The sequence below is a fragment of the Scyliorhinus torazame genome, chromosome 3 (genome assembly GCF_047496885.1).
Source record: "Scyliorhinus torazame isolate Kashiwa2021f chromosome 3, sScyTor2.1, whole genome shotgun sequence".
Taxonomy (NCBI): domain Eukaryota; kingdom Metazoa; phylum Chordata; class Chondrichthyes; order Carcharhiniformes; family Scyliorhinidae; genus Scyliorhinus; species Scyliorhinus torazame.
Genome location: NC_092709.1, coordinates 87,670,048 through 87,686,163, shown reverse-complemented (window position 1 = coordinate 87,686,163; position 16,116 = coordinate 87,670,048). Strand labels below are relative to the sequence as shown.

The window sequence follows — 16,116 nt, the reverse complement described above, 5'->3', positions numbered from 1 at the left end:
GTGTTTGGCTGGGTGTTTCTCGCCAGCTTTTTGGGTGAGATCCACAATGTTATTCAGCCACACTTCGTCATTTTTCTGAGACTTGGGGAGTTTCTCCCCGGTCAGTCCAAACTGGAATTTTTTTCAAGACTAGGAGCTGAACTTGCCGGGGAGACCGGCCCCTCAGAGATCAGGCCATCATTTTGAAAGGGTGCCCTGATCTCTAGATGAGCTGGAGGATCCCCCACACTCCCCACCCATGAGCAATGTCACCTCCCGCAGACATGGGCATTACCCCACATCCCCCAAGTGAGGACACTCTGCTACGAGGTCACTTAGGGCTCCCACCTTTCTGGCATCCCCACCAGCCTTTCAAGCCCCACCTGTAACCCGTCCCCAACCTTAATGAAGCCCCTTCATATCCATTCTTCATCCACCCCCACCCTTCATAGCCCCCCTCATCCCCTATTTCATGGGCATTGCCCCTTCAGGCCCAGACCCTTGGCAGTGCCACCCTGGCCCTGCCACCCTGGCACCTAGCAGGGCCAAAGTGCCAGGCTGGCACTGTCAAGGTGCCCAAGTGCCAACGGGAGTGCCAGCCTGTCCTGTCCTTGACCACCCAGTAGTCTCCAATGGCCTGGGAAACCCCACGATGCTGTTACGCCTGGTTCATGTTTGTGTGAACCGCTACTAAACAACGCTTGGTCCAGGCCTTCCCTGGCGCCCCGAAAATCTGGCGCAGACATATTTAAATGAGCTTAAGGGCTCATTTAAACATGTATATCTGGATCTTGCCAGCGAGGTTCCACATTTTCCTGGGCGACGTGCCCTTGCCAGCAGCGGGATTCTCCATTCCTGCCACCTGCCAATGGGATTTCCATTGTTGCCATCCCACACTGCTGAGAAACCCACGGGCGTGCATGTGCTGACGGCACAATGAAAAATCCCACCAGTGGAGAATCCAGCCCTATGTTCTCCCGCTGGAGCGGAATTGCACCTGATTTGCCGTCCTTCTTGGAGGGGAAAACAGGAAGCGATTCCCAATCATTCGTCCTACAAATTTGTGCATGGCGAGGAGTGCAAGGGAATCCCTCTATCGGGCTGCCATTTTGAGCGGGCGGCCCAATAGTGTGGTCCCACAGGTGGCCACCACCCCTCCCGCATTGCAATTCAGCCCAAAACCCCGCAACACAAACCACCCAAACCCTTGGATTTTCTGGGTCCCCTCCAACATGGTGTGACCTGCCCTGCCCCCTAAAACAGAGCCCCCATAAATAAAGAAACCCCCTAAATAAAGAGACCCTACCCCCCAGAGACTCCCTAAATAAGGAACCCTTCCACAGAGACTCCCCAAAGACCCTCCTGAAAGTGACCCCTGTCAGGAAGCCTCCCAAAAAGGGACCCTTGCCAGGAAACCGCCTAGAAGAGCGACCCCTATCAGGGAGCTCCCCCAGAAGAGTGACACCCGCCTGGAAGCTAGAGACCAGTCTAGATAGAGGCAGTGAAACAAGAATTACTGCTTTAACACTCACCTGGGCATTACACCTGCTGGCTCAGACACAGGAAGTGCCACCTGTCAATTCCTGGAAAGAGAAAACCTGTCAGCTGGGTTTAAACCCCCTCAGATCTTTGGGCTGCAAGCCATTCATTCATTTCTCTTTGATATTGATTTTACTAGGTTCTGATTGACAGCTTCCTCACACACAGCTGTTAGCATTGTTCCATTCATTTCCTTCATGGTTGAGTAGCTCTGTAGTGCTCCAACCTCAAATGTTTATAAACATCAAACTTTGATTGACAAATCCTGAACCACTTCAAACAGAATTAAGTGCTTTCCAATCACCTCCCTTCATGGTTGAATGATTTTGAAGAGGTCAGCTAAAAATTGACAGCATTTAATTCTGTGGGCAGGTCTTGCATTGTGGGGGGAAGGCTAGCCCTGGGCTGGTCCTTGGGGACAACTCCCTTAAATAGTTACCGCTTTGGCCCACTGTGAGGTCCACCTCTTCAGGGCCATATTAGTCAGGACCAGTAGCAATTCTCACCCACGTGATTCCTGACTCAGAGGTCCGGAGAATCATGCGGACCCGGAGAATGTGGGCCAGGATTCTCCCATCCCGCGCCGGGTCGTTGAATCGCCGGGGGGGTGCGAGAATTGACCAGAGAATCGGCGGCAATCGCGCCCGCCGACGTGCCAGTCGGGAGCCGTTGAAAGCCCCCACAGTTATTCTCTGTGCTCAATGGACCGAGTGCCCACCGCGTTCCGCCGAGTCCCGCTGGCATGAGTGACGCATGGTCCTACCCGGCGGGACCTCGGAGCTCTGTCTACAGGGGCCGTCCTCGTGAGGGGGCGGAGGGATCCGGCTCCGGGGGGGGGCCCTTCACGGTGACCAGGCCCGCAATCGGGGCCTACCGATCGGCGGGCAGGCTAATTCCGGGAGGGCCTATGTTCCTCCGCGCCAGGCCCCTGTAGGGCGCCGCCATATTGCCCGGGGACCAGCATGGAGTCGGCAACGCAAGCGTGGTCTCGCATCGGCCATGGCACGCGGACCCGTGGAGAGCCGGCTTTCGGCGCCGGAGCAGCACACACCACTCCGGTGCCATACTAGGCCCCTAGGAAGGGGTGAATGCCTGGGCCTGGTGGCCCGTTGACGCCGGCGTCGCTCGTGCCGGTTTTGACGTCAGTGTCAACACTTGGCCCAGTTTCGGAGAATCCCGGCCATGGTGCCCGGCCCGTATTGGGTCTTAGTGACCTATTTGCGTCCTCCTGCTAGTGCAGGGCATGAACCCGGATCCTGCCGCCAGTGGCAGGCCGGATCATCAGAAATGGATTGATGCCTGGCACCGATCCCGTTTTCCTCACAGCCACAGGATTTTCCGTCTCATCGGTAACTCTGCTACAGGTGAGCGAGGCAGGGAATTTCTCCCAATGAATACTTGCGAGCTATTCAACTGTTAAAGGCAGTGCAGCAAATCCTAATCTTGCCCTCACAAGGCAATCATCATAGTTAACGGAACAGTGATCAAGAGCTTTAATCTTAGCTGATATCTTTTCGCTACTAGCACTGTCGTGAAGTTCAGCCCAATTGTTACTGCTGAAATTAGAAAATTTAATGAATATCTGAGACTGAATCTGAGACTTTTGGTGCAGTTTTAGTGCACTGGATGTGCTTTTACCGAACTGTACCTCGGGGAAATCCAGTTGCACTCTTGCTATGGCAACCATGTACTTGTAACAGCATTGGACAAAGTTCAGTGTTTTGCAGTTCCATAACTTAAGAACAGCAACCAGACAGAGACAACAATGTAATACATCAAAGATATATGGTTCCAGCTGTGATCCATTACATTTCAGCCATTGTGAGTTTGCAAGCGTTACAATTCCATTTCGGCCTGTTGTCAGTGCTGTACACAGGGCTCATATAATCGGGAGGTTTCCCTGAAATTGTGCCTCGAGCCTCATTAATGTTAATTAGGCAAGAAGTTGGCACCTGTTGCACCTCCAGAGGTGCTTTTCTATTTGTGGAAAGTGAATATTGGTCCACTTGCTTCACTGGCAGTAGCTCAGTGATGAGATTGAGGTGAGGGGAAGTAGCAATGGAGAGATTGACAATTGGATTGCTATGGAGCTGAGGGAACGCTCCTGCTCCCACAGACTCCACAGGCATGTTAAAAAAAAAAAATAGATACTTTTATTCAAAACATAACTTTTGATGGTGGTTTCTGGTTAAGCCATCATGTTTGTTACATTATTACATAAAAAGCAGGCCTGACTCCTTCCTGTTCAATCCAAAGTAATTTCTGCAAGAGGACATAAACCTGCCATTCAGTCCATCTACATTACACCAGGTTGGGGCTGTTTAGCACAGGGCTAAATCGCTGGCTTTGAAAGCAGACCAAGGCAGGCCAGCAGCACGGTTCGATTCCCGTAACAGCCTCCATGAACAGGCGCCGGAATGTGGCGACTAGGGGCTTTTCACAGTAACTTAATTTGAAGCCTACTTGTGACAATAAGCGATTTTCATTTCATTTTTCATTTCAACCTGGTGTTGTAAGACTTCTTACTATCTGTCATGATATTCAGATGAACATCACAGCACATACATACACATCATTATACACACATAATGATGGACAGATCAACGGACCAATCAACACACAAAACACGACAGCCAATCACAGACAAGAGCATACACAGTACAAAGCAGGGAACACGACACTTCCTGGGCACTCGAGCAGGAGAGGGCTCAGGGCACAGACCTCATTGCCAGCCACTCAGAGGTTCACCATGTGCTGAATACCAGAGTTTAATATGTTAACAGTTCATTGAAATAAAACTGCGTTGTACCATTTGCAACCGTGTTGGTTCGTCTGTGTATCAGAGTACCCAACACTTCATGATACCAGGAGTGATTTGACACCTCCCCACAAATCTGCCATCCTGCGCCATGGACACCGTCAACACACCGCAGCCGCTGCAAGTCGCTGAGAACCTCGGCGTAAATTGGAAGCTGTTCAAGCAGTGCTTCCAGCACTTTCTGGAAGCCAACGAAAGAGAGAGCGCCTCGGACACCAGAAAGATCGCCATCCCCCTCACCACCGCAGGGCAGCACGCCATGCATGTCTACAACTCCCTGGTGTTCGTGGAAGGCGAGGACAAATCCAAATACAAGACGATCCTTCTCAAGCTCGACCAACACTTCAACGTCGAGGTCAACGAGAGCTTCAAGAGATATGTCTTCCAGCAGCGCCTCCAAGGTAAGGATGAGCTCTTTCAGTCATTCCTTACCCATCTCCGCATCCTCGTGCAGTCCTGCGGTTACGACACCACCTCAGACTCCATTATTCCAGACCAGATCGTTTTTGGGGTCGCCTCGGGCACCCTACGCCAGCAGCTTTTAAAAATAAAAGGCTTCACCTTAACCTCTGCAATCGAAGCCTGTGTCCTGCACGAAAACGCGACTAGCCGCTATGCACAATTTCAGGCGACCGAATCGGCGCGGCGGGGGTCCTATGCGGCCGGATCGGCAAGCCAGGTGCCCCCACGAGGCCAAACAGGACCAGGCAATCGAGCTCCTCCTGGCCCGTGGCCCAGACGACGTCGGCCATTTCGCGCGCTTTTCGAGGCCTCCCGCGCTTGTGCGCGCCAAAACCTACGGCAACACTGAGGGACGTGATGCGCAGGCGCGCCCGACGCAAGACCGAACTGCGCATGCGCAGTGGCGCAACGAACATCATGACGTCACGACGTGCGGCAACTGTGGAGCTGCACATTTAAAGCGGCAATGTCCTGCAAGAACCCGACAATGCATACGCTGTGGCAAGGTGGGCCACTACGCTGCTTACTGTCGAGCAGCTCAACCTGTCAATCTTCCACAACTCCGGCAACCTCGCAGAGACGTGCGGACCATTCAGCCTCCCCATTACGAATCTTGCCCAGATGACATCCAGACCAGTGACACAGATGACCGAGACGCCTTCCGTGTTGCGGTCATTGATGGGAACCGAGTTAACACAATCAATCCGGGTGATGAATGGTGTGCCACCCTGACGGTCAACCCGAATTCGTCGCCCACCTACTAGACTGGACTTATGAGACTGTTTATACATTGAACTCATGCAACCACTTTGTTAATATGTTTATGTTCTTATTGTTACAGGAATTCGTTTTATCGTTCAACGTTTCCCCGTTCTTTGTTTATGGTACAACCTCGTTGTTATGTCACAACCGACATCGCCCCTTGTATATAGTTATGCCCCAAGTACATGCTGTAAATATTGCACACACACACATTTAGCTACACTCAGTACACATCTCGATTTATAAACACGTAGGCACATAATCCTGTAAAAAAGGGGGGATGTCATGATATTCAGATGAACATCACAGCACATACATACACACATAATGATGGGCAGATCAACGGACCAATCAACACACAAAACACGACAGCCAATCACGGACAAGAGCATACACAGTACAAAGCAGGGAACACAACACTTCCTGGGCACTCGAGCAGGAGAGGGCTCAGGGCACAGACCTCATTGCCAGCCACTCAGAGGTTCACCATGTGCTGAATACCAGAGTTTAATATGTCAACAGTTCATTGAAATAAAACTGCGTTGTACCATTCGCAACCATGTTGGTTCGTCTGTGTATCAGAGTACCCAACATTTCACTATCCATTATGAAGGGGAAGATTGGGCTCAATGTTTCTCTGCCAGTCCTGTAATTGGTTCTTTTTGCTTCATTTTTCACCCAGAAACCAGGCAAAATGACAACCAATTTCTACCCCAGAAAATAGTGAATGCTAGAATTATTTATGAATTGTGAATTTAGTGCACCTAAAAATGAACAAAATATGGTCAATATTCCTTTTATTGCTCTTTTAGAGCCTGGCATTGATGAGTATTGAGCACTGTTCAATTCTTGTGCATTATCAGCCTGAGCCAGGGAATTTGTTCCTTGCCGTATTATATTTGGATCAAGAATTCTATTCAATCAAGGTTGGCTCAAATGACTTGAATACACAGCCATTGTATTATGCTGGAAGCACAATTGTATTCAGATTCGGATTAGTTTTTCCGAAGTCTATTGTTCAGGAAAAGGTTTTATTATTCAGCAAACCAGCTGTAATTTGGAAATTGTAATTTGATGTCTTTGCAGCAGCAGTTTCAGAATTTTGTGAGTAGTAATCACTAATGTTGATCAATGGCTAACCTCAGTCTTTCCTTCTTACTGCATGCAGGCCAGGAATACAACTTCCTCAAGATGGAACCTGGTGAAGTGAACTCCCTTGGGGAAGCATATGACTTTGACAGTATTATGCACTACGCTAGGAACACCTTCTCAAGGTTGGAGTCTAAGGTTACATCTCTTTGACTTTTATATTTTGTCAGCTGCTAGTGTATAATGAAAATTTATCTCTGGATTAATACTGGTTTGGAGCTCTGCTGCCTAGACTGCGTAGTGAAATTATTCATTTTTCTGTCCACCCTTTTGAATCACTTTTTAAAAATTCATTTATGGGATGTGGGCGTCGCTGGCTGGGCCAGCATGTATTGCCCCGGTAATTGTCCTCGAACTGGGTAGCTTGCTCGGCCATTTAAAAAAAAAAAATTAGAGTACCCAAGAATGTTGTTTTCCAATTAAGGGGCAATCCACCTAACCTGCACATCTTTGGGTTGTGGGGGTGAGACCCACCCAGAAACTGGGAGAATGTGCAAACTCTACACAGACAGTGACCCGGGGCCGGGATCGAAACCGGGTCCTCAGCGCCGTAGGCAGCAGTGCTAACCACTGCACTGCGCCACCGTGCCGCCCTTGCTCGGCCATTTCTGAGGGCATTTAAGAATCTACCACATTGTTGTGGATCTGCAATTGCATGTAGGCCAGACCGGTAAGGATGGTAGATTCCCTCCCTGAACGGCACTAGTGAGCTAGATGGGTATTTCTGACAATCGACTCATGGTCATCATTAAACTTTCAATTTTGGTGTTCCCCCTGCTGTTTGCACTCGCGATTGAGCCATTGGCCATCGCATTAAGAAGTTTGGGGGTATGGAAAGGAATAGTGCGGGGGGGGGGGGGGATAGAGCATAGGGTGTCCTTAGTATGCCGATGACTTGCTGTTATACGCGTCGGAACCGAGTGTGTCGATAGGGGGAATAGCTTCGAGTGTTTGCGTCTTTCTCGGGGTACAAACTAAATCGAGACAAGAGTGAGTATTTTGTGGTGTCTGGGCCGTGGGTGGGGGCAGGGGTGGGGGGGCTGCCATTCCGTAGGGCAGGGGCTCACTTTAGGTACCTGGAGGTATATGTTGCCCAAGAGTGGGTGTGGGGGGGGGGGGGGGGGATGGCTGCACAGGTACAACATTTCTAGTTTGGTGGGGAGAGTGAAAGCTGATCTGGCAAGGTGGGATGGTCTCCCTCTGTCACTGGCGGTCGGGTACAGGCGGTTAAAATGGACGTGTTGCCGCAATTTCTGTTTATTTTTCAATGCCTGCTGATTTTCCTGCCAAAGGCTTTTTTCAGAGAGATTGAGGGAAGGTTTACTTTGTTCATATGGGGAGGGAGGGTGGCCAGAGTTGGAAAGGTGCTGCTACAGAGGGGAAGGCAGGCAGGGGGTTTCGGTCTTCCAAACCTGATGTATTACTACTTGGCGGCGAATGTGGAGAAGGTGCGGAGCTGGGTCAGAGGCGTTGATTCCCAGTGGGTCAGAATGGAGGAGAGTTTGTGCAGGGGGTCGGATTGAAAGCACTAGCAACAGCGCCGCTCTCGATGGCCCCGTGGAAATACTCAGGGAGTCCGGTAATAATAGCTTCATTAAGAATTTAGAGGCAGTTTCGCCAACACTTCAGGTTGGGGGCAGGGTTAAGGGAAATGCCGATTCGGGGGAACCACAGATTTGAGCCAGGGAGGTGGGGTGGAAATTTTTGGAAATGGGAGGAGAAGGGGATTAAGACACTGAAAGATTTGTTTCTTCGGGGTCGGTTTGCAGGATTGAAGGAGCTGTAAGCAAAGTATGGGCTGGAGCAGGGGGAAATGTTTAGATACATGCAGGTTCGAGATTTTGTCAGAAAGGAGATACAGAGCTTCCCGGTGGAGCTGGCCTCCACATTGCTGGAGGAGGTGCTGACGACAGGGGGACTGGAGAAGAGGGTAGTGTCAGCGGTTTACAGAGCTATTTTGGAAGAGGAGAAGGCACCACTGGAAGGGATCAAAGCAAAGTGGGAGGTAGCACGGTGGCATTGTGGATAGCACAATTGCTTCACAGCTCCAGGGTCCCAGGTTCGATTCCCGGCTTGGGTCATTGTCTGTGCGGAGTCTGCACATTCTCCCCGTGTGTGCGTGGGTTTCCTCCGGGTGCTCCGGTTTCCTCCCACAGTCCAAAGATGTGCAGGTTAGGTGGATTGGCCATGCTAAATTGCCCTTAGTGTCCAAAATTGCCCTTAGTGTTGGGTGGGGTTACTGGGTTATGGGGTTAAGGTGGAGGTGTGGACCTTGGGTAGGGTGCTCTTTCCAAGAGCCGGTGCAGACTCGATGGGCCGAATGGCCTCCTTCTGCGCTGTAAATTCTATAAGAGTTGGGAGAGGATATGGAGGAGGGGTTCTGGTGTGAGGTGCTCCGGAGAGTGAATGTCTCCACCTCGTGCGTGAGGTTGGGGCTGATACAGTTGAAGGAGGTATACAGAGCACACCTCACGAGGACGAGGATGAGCCGATTCTTTGAAGGAGCAGAAGATGTGTGTGAACGTTGAGGGGGGGGGGGGCAGCAAATTACATTCATATGTTTTGGTCCTGTCCAAAGCTAGAGGATTACTGGAAGGAGGTTTTTAGGGTAATTTCTAAAGTGGTGCGTGTGAAACGGACCCGGGCCTGTGGGAGATCATATTCGAGGTGTCGGACCAGCCAAGGTTGGAAACGGGAGCGGAGACAAATGTTGTAGCCTTCGCCTCGTTGATCGCCCGAAGGCGGATCCTGCTGGGATGGAGAACAACCTCTCTACCCAGTGCCCTGGCGTGGCGGGGGGACCTGTTGGAATTCTTGACTCTTGAGAAGGTTAAGTTTGAACTGAGGGGAAGGATGGAGGGGTTCTACAATTCATGGGCATTATTCATTGTGCACTTTCAAGAACTGGATAGCATCGAACATTTGTGTGGGTGGGAGGGTTGGGGGAGGGGGGCTGTGTGTGTTAATGGCGACGATGGGTGATTCCTGATTCCTTTTTGTCATTTGTTTGTGTGAACATGCGGGCTAATGTTTGGGGTTTGGTGGGAGGATGGGACCGTTGTTGTTTATATGGGGATTGACATATTTGTTTCTGATTATTGTTTATTGTTGGTGGATGAAATTTGGGAGAAAATGTGAAAAATATTTAAAACAAAAAAAAACCTTTCAATTTTGGATTTTTATTCAATTCAAGTTTCACTTTGTGATGGGATTCAAACCCAGATCCCCAGAGCATTGCGCTGGATCTCTGGATTACTATCCAGTGAAAATACCACTGCACTGCCGTCTCCCCTTTGATGTTGTGCATGAAACTAATGATGATTGTGTAGGAGACCAGGATGGGTAATTGTTTATAAAGCATTTTTATTAACTACGGGATTAAAATTTTCTGAAAACAAATAAACATACTTGGGAGGTCCTCGTGTGCCGGACAGGACAACTTCGACATGGAATCAATTTTAGGGTCAAAAACAATCTCGCATGTGTAAAATATTTTGAGAATAGATGAAATTGGAGCAGAAGAAGTGTGTGGTTATAAACAATCCATGTCCCTGATAAGTGCTGAGTTGGGTGATTTCAGATAAGTTGCACCTGGGGTGTACAATTAATTTTAGTACTCCTAAACTTGAATGGTAAAATCTATTTCTGATTGTCATTCAATGATTCATGCTGGAAAGTGCACATTTTCTGGCCCGTACTGACAATACTAGAGCCATCTGTAGAATTTCCAATGTTCTTTGTGTTAAATCAGCTAACTGCCCACAATACATTAATGGTCCACTACACTCACTATGTTTAAACACTGAATCATTGGGGGTGCCATCAGTATTTGCTTATTTAAAATTATTAATGGAAGATCATTTGGAGTTGAATGGCAGAGCTCAAATATGCAAAGATTGAAGTCCAGAATTTACAAATTGACACTCCCTAGTCGAAGCTTTTCAGGATAAGGAATGCAGAGCAGGAATTTGGGAATGAGACCATTGCACCTCGCATGAGTTTCTTCTGTCTATTAAAACTAATTGATAGAAAACTGTGGGATGCAATGACCTCTGCACTCAATATGTACAGCTATCATGCAAAGTTGTGCTCCAGGAACACAAACTCATAAATCTGTCTTAACAGTGCTGTGGAACTGGGGCGAGATTCTCCGACCCCCGCCGGCTCGGAGAATCGCAGGGGGCTGGCGTGAATACCGCCCCCGCCGGTTGCCGAATTCTCTGGCACTGGATATTCGGCGGGGGTGGGAATCGCGCCGCCCCAGTTGGCGGGACCCCCCCCCCCCGCCCCCCCCCCCCCAGCGATTCTCCAGCCCGGGTGGGCCGAAGTCCCGCTGCTAGAATGCCTGTCCCGCTGGCGTAGATTAAACCACCTACCTTACCGGCGGGACAAGGCGGCGCGGGCTGGCTCCGGGGTCCTGGGGGGGGGGGGGGGGGCGCGGGGCGATCTGGCCCCGGGGGGTGCCCCCACGGTGGCCTGGCCCGCGATCGGGGCCCACCGATCCGCGGGCGGGCCTGTGCCGTGGGGGCATTCTTTTCCTTCCGCCTTCGCCACGGTCTCCACCATGGCGGAGGCGGAAGAGACTCTCTCCACAGCGCATGCGCGGGGATGCCGTGAGCGGCCGCTAACGCTCCCGCGCATGCGCCACCCGGAGATGTAGTTTCCGCACCAGCTGGCGGGGCACCAAAGGCCTTTTCCGCCAGCTGGCGGGGCGGAAATTAGTCTGGTGCGGGCTTAGCCCCTTAAGGTTGGGGCTCGGCTCCCCAAGATGCGGAGGATTCCGCACCTTTGGGGCGGCACGATGCCCGACTGATTTGCGCCGTTTTGGGCGCCGGTCGGCGGACATCGCGCCGATACCAGAGAATTTCGCCCCGATTTCTTTTTTAGTTATTTTAAACTTTACATGGTGACGGTCAAAAACAAAGTGTTCTTTCATGTTTAATAAAATAGTGGGTAGTATTGACTGGCCATTTGCTAGCACCCCCGTCAGCAGATTTCTCAGATGTGTTGGGTGTTTTCAATGGGAAATCCCAACGCCTATCCTTTATACGAAAAACTGCAAAAAATTGGCAAACGGCGGGAATAGAGAACCCCTCTGCCAGTGAAAGGCACGGCCAAATTCTCCGTCGTCCCTAGCAGAGGTAGCAGGGCAGACTTACAATAGAGAATCCCTCCCAGTGTGTTAATTCAGGTCTGGCCAGGTAGACTTCTTTTTGGAATTTAGTTTTCCGGTCCTGTGTATTCTAATATTTCTGTGTTCCAAACCTGTGATGAGTTTGCGGAAACGTCTTTCAGAACATGAAGAGAATTTGTAGAGATGTAGGTTATTGTTGAAAAAGTGTGCGGTTATCCATAGCTTTCTTATTTTTCCAATTAAAGGGCAATTTAGCATGGCCAATCCACCTACTGTGTACATCTTTTGGGTTGTGGAGGTGAGACTAACGCAGCCACTAGGAGAATGTGCAAACTCCACACAGACAGTGACTCAGGGCCAGATTGAACCCAGGTCCTCGGTGCCGTGAAGCAGTAATGCTAACCACTGTGCCACCGTGCTTTGACTAAGGGTCACCTGGACTCGAAATGTTGGCTGTTTTCTCTCCCTACACATGCTGTCAGACCTGCTGAGATTTTCCAGCATTTTCTCTTTGGTCACTGTGCCACCCTAGCTTTCTTAAATCATGAACGGTTTAGCACTGTGATTTCAAATTTAGGTGTGTGATAGTAAATATTTTTCATCATTGTTTATTGTTTTGATTGCCAATTTATTATTTTCAATCCTTTGCTGTAGGATTAACCCTCCTGGAATACACACTGCCCTCCAGTTCTTGGCCAAAATGACCATTGTACAAATGTGAGATGTAGTAGTTAAGGATCAGTGAACTTTTGACACAATTCGACATCTTAGCTGAGCCTGATTCTCTCCGTATCCAAAATCCACACATGCACATATCCAGCATGATGGGCGGGCAGTGATCAAAAGCAGGAGCCCTGGTACACCAAGACTCCTTTGGCAGCACCTTCCAAACCTGCAAACTCTACCACCTACAAGGACAAGGGCAGCAGATGATTTGGAACGCCATCACATGCAAATTCCCCTCCAAGTTGCACACCATCTTAAGTTAGAACTATATCGCTGTTCCTTTGCTGTTGCTGGGTCAAAATCCAGGTACGTCCTTCCGAACAGCACCTTGAGTGTTCCTACAACACATAAATGCTCATAGACTCCATACAGTGCAGAAGAAGGCCATTCAGCATATCAAATCTGCACCGACGCTCTTTCAAGCTCACTTCCCTGCCTTTTCTCATTAACCCTTAACCTAACCTACACATCTTTGGACTGTGGAAGACAGCAGTGCCAACCCTGGCATTGTGAAACAGCAATGCTAATCACTGTGCCACCATGCCATTGTGGACTGCAGCAGTTCAAGAAGGTTCACTAACACCTACTCAATGGTAATTAGGGATGGACAATAAATCCCACATTCCCTGAACCAATATTTTAAACAATCACATTCCAAATCCTTTTTCCTGTCATGCTGAGTTCAGCTTACTCACCACAGACCAAATATTGAACTTGAAGCTTTATTCTTTGCTAAATTTACATTATGTTACTGTTTGACACTCTGAAGTAATATCTCAGTTGGCTGGAAGGCTGGTTCATGATGCAGAACAACGCCAACAACGCGGTAAATTCCTGTACCAGCTGAGGTTATCTTCTCAACCTTGCCCCTTGCCTTAGGTTAAATCACCACCAGCCAGCTCTCAAAGGAGAGAGTGGCCTATGGTCCTCTGCGACTGTGGCGACATTTACAATTTACATCTACGCCTATCCTTTTCGAAAAATTGCAAAAAATAGAAACTCTCCCCTGCATCTGCAAACCCCCAGCCCCCAGCCACCCTACCCCACCCAAAAGTGGAGTAAACTGACAGTATTGTCTTACTAAGTGACAATTCTTTCTTTTTCTTAGAGGAATGTTTCTGGACACCATTCTCCCTGGACGTGATGAAAATGGCATAAGACCTGCCATTGGCCAACGCGCACGTTTAAGTAAAGGAGACATTGCACAGGCAAGAAAGCTGTATAGATGTCCAGGTATTATGCTGCACACATGGGGATTGGGTGTACATTTCAAGGATATAATTAAGACATAAATTACAGTAATTAATTGCAAAATATAACTCAGTGATATGGCATTAATGAAACAAAGCATTAGAAATTAGTATTATTGCGATGACGATGTGAACCATCATACGCTGAGAATGTGGTTTATGTTATTGACTGTCATCAAATTGTGAGGGAAGGCAAATCCCAAATATGTAAAATTGCATCAATTGTAGAGCACAACAAATGGCTGGATCATACTCAATTTGCAAAGTGCTCAACCCTAGCTCTTTTTGTTTCTCCTGCCCTCCGGATTCCTTGTTTAGATCTCAGTCTTTTAACAAACTCTCAGCTGCCGAGACTTATACTAAGAAGCCAAGAACCTGATTAGATTCAGCCACACGCCCATCTGGTGTGAGCTTCATAACTGTATATGATGTATTTGTTTTTCCAAGTGAGGCAGCAGAAGTCATGTTTGAGCCACTATCACATCAAAGCAAACTGATTTTGGGTAAGCAGTGACTTAAAACTGATGTGACAACCCAAGTTCCACATGTCACTCTGGTGATCAAACACATGCAAAACAGACCAGGCAGAAACAATAGTTTGCTTTTACACAGGATGCAGTACAACGATAGCTTCAAGCCACATTGTGTGTGATATACAATGTAGTATGATCAGGCTCCAATTCTATTCATTCAAATGAAGTTATCCTGCTTCTGGCTCTCCTCCCTTGCCTAACAGTAAATGTTGCTTAATACTTTATCATTAAGACAGTGATCCTTTAAAATACGAAAAATAAATTCTAGATGCACAACAGAAAGCTGTTGACAAAAGTCTAAGAGGTAAAATCCAGTCTTCAAAAGTCTGAATCTGCATTATTTTCTTTCGTGCTGCTCTCCCCTTTTCCGATGAACTCATCCACTGGATCCAAGTGGGACAAGTATGGAAGGAGCTACTAGTTATGTCATCATTAATACAAACATCTATTGAAAGCCAGTTAGAAAATATTAACGTGTAATTGAAAAATTAAAAATCCATTATTTTGAACCATATAAACACTGTGGAATCTTGTTGTAGCATTGAGTGTCCTGAAAGTGGGACCAGAAGTGCATGGGACTTCTGCTCATAGGTCTGATGGTTAGTCACATGCAGTCACGCAGCGACCAGTCAATTACATGTTCATAGACAAAGTGCCAAGCCAATTGTGTGGTGAGGTGGACAGGAAGTCGCCGACCCTGCCATTACCTCACAGGTTGAAGGTACAGGCGCTCTATTTAAAGGGCACTTTGAGAGTACAAGAGAAACTAGAACATTCTGGTATATTCCTGCCTTTGCCCACTGACTACCACCACCACCCTGGATAACCTGAACTGTTGCTTCATCTTCTATTCTGGAGTGATGTCTCAGAGCAGCCAAGTTGCAACACGGTTTAGCGATGCCCCCCTTGGTTTTCCTGCAGTCCATCCAGGAATGATGAGAGGTCCTGTTTCCCCCTTATGTCAGGAGGAAGTCCTGTCTCCTGAGCTGAGAACTTGGGGAACCCTACGCTTTGCATTGGTCACTGCTTGGTCTCCACCCACCCCACTACTGACATCTCTATCCCCTTGACCTGTATTCCAGACACCTCTTTGTGTTTTTGCGGCTATGCCCTTGCACACTTTCGCATTGAGGCTGGAACTTGAAGCCATCATCTTGCACCCTTCCTCAGTCACCTGTGACCTGCCCTCCACCACCCTTAAGCTCCACTCCATCACCTCTCTGGCCTCTGTTTGCTTTACTCGCATGACCTCAATACTGATCTTCCCTCTATAACCTTGGATCTCCTCACAATCCTGTTTCAACTCCCATTTATATATATTGGGGTGAAATTCTCTGTTTAAATGTTGACACTGGATTGCATGTGGTTTATGTTCCTGTTGGAGGCACTATTTCTGGAGCAATTCAGGACATGCTAATTGTGAGCACTCGGCTATTGCGAATTCCAAACAATTCCCGGCTGTTATAACCTGCCTGCTTACTACTGGCTGGGGACTAATGGCAATCTCACAATCCTTTGGGAGTATGAGCTTCCCCAATGAGGGGGGGCGGAGAAATCATTAGCAGATTCCCTGCATAAATAAAGCTGGCCAGTTTGGAACCGGCTGGAGGAGAGTGAGCAGCATGGGGTTGCTGCTGCTGTTGTATATTTATGTTATTGTAAATAAATGTTATTTCTTTCTATCCTTCAACTCGTGCTGGATTCTTCGTGGCCCTCACAAAACTGGCGACGAGGGTTAAAGTGAATAGCTGTCTACACTGCTGA

At 48.6% G+C, this 16,116-nt stretch overlaps 1 protein-coding gene across 2 annotated transcripts in view; it reads left to right on the top strand.

The window, feature by feature from the left end:
• LOC140408560 (tolloid-like protein 1) overlaps positions 1-16,116 on the top strand; it is a 537,833-nt gene that overhangs the window by 254,808 nt on the left and 266,909 nt on the right. For both annotated transcript variants that reach the window (XM_072495934.1, XM_072495936.1), the window contains exons 8-9: positions 6,729-6,834; positions 13,678-13,802. In XM_072495934.1, the coding sequence (XP_072352035.1) occupies positions 6,729-6,834; positions 13,678-13,802 (231 nt within the window). The remainder of the gene's footprint in view (positions 1-6,728; positions 6,835-13,677; positions 13,803-16,116) is intronic.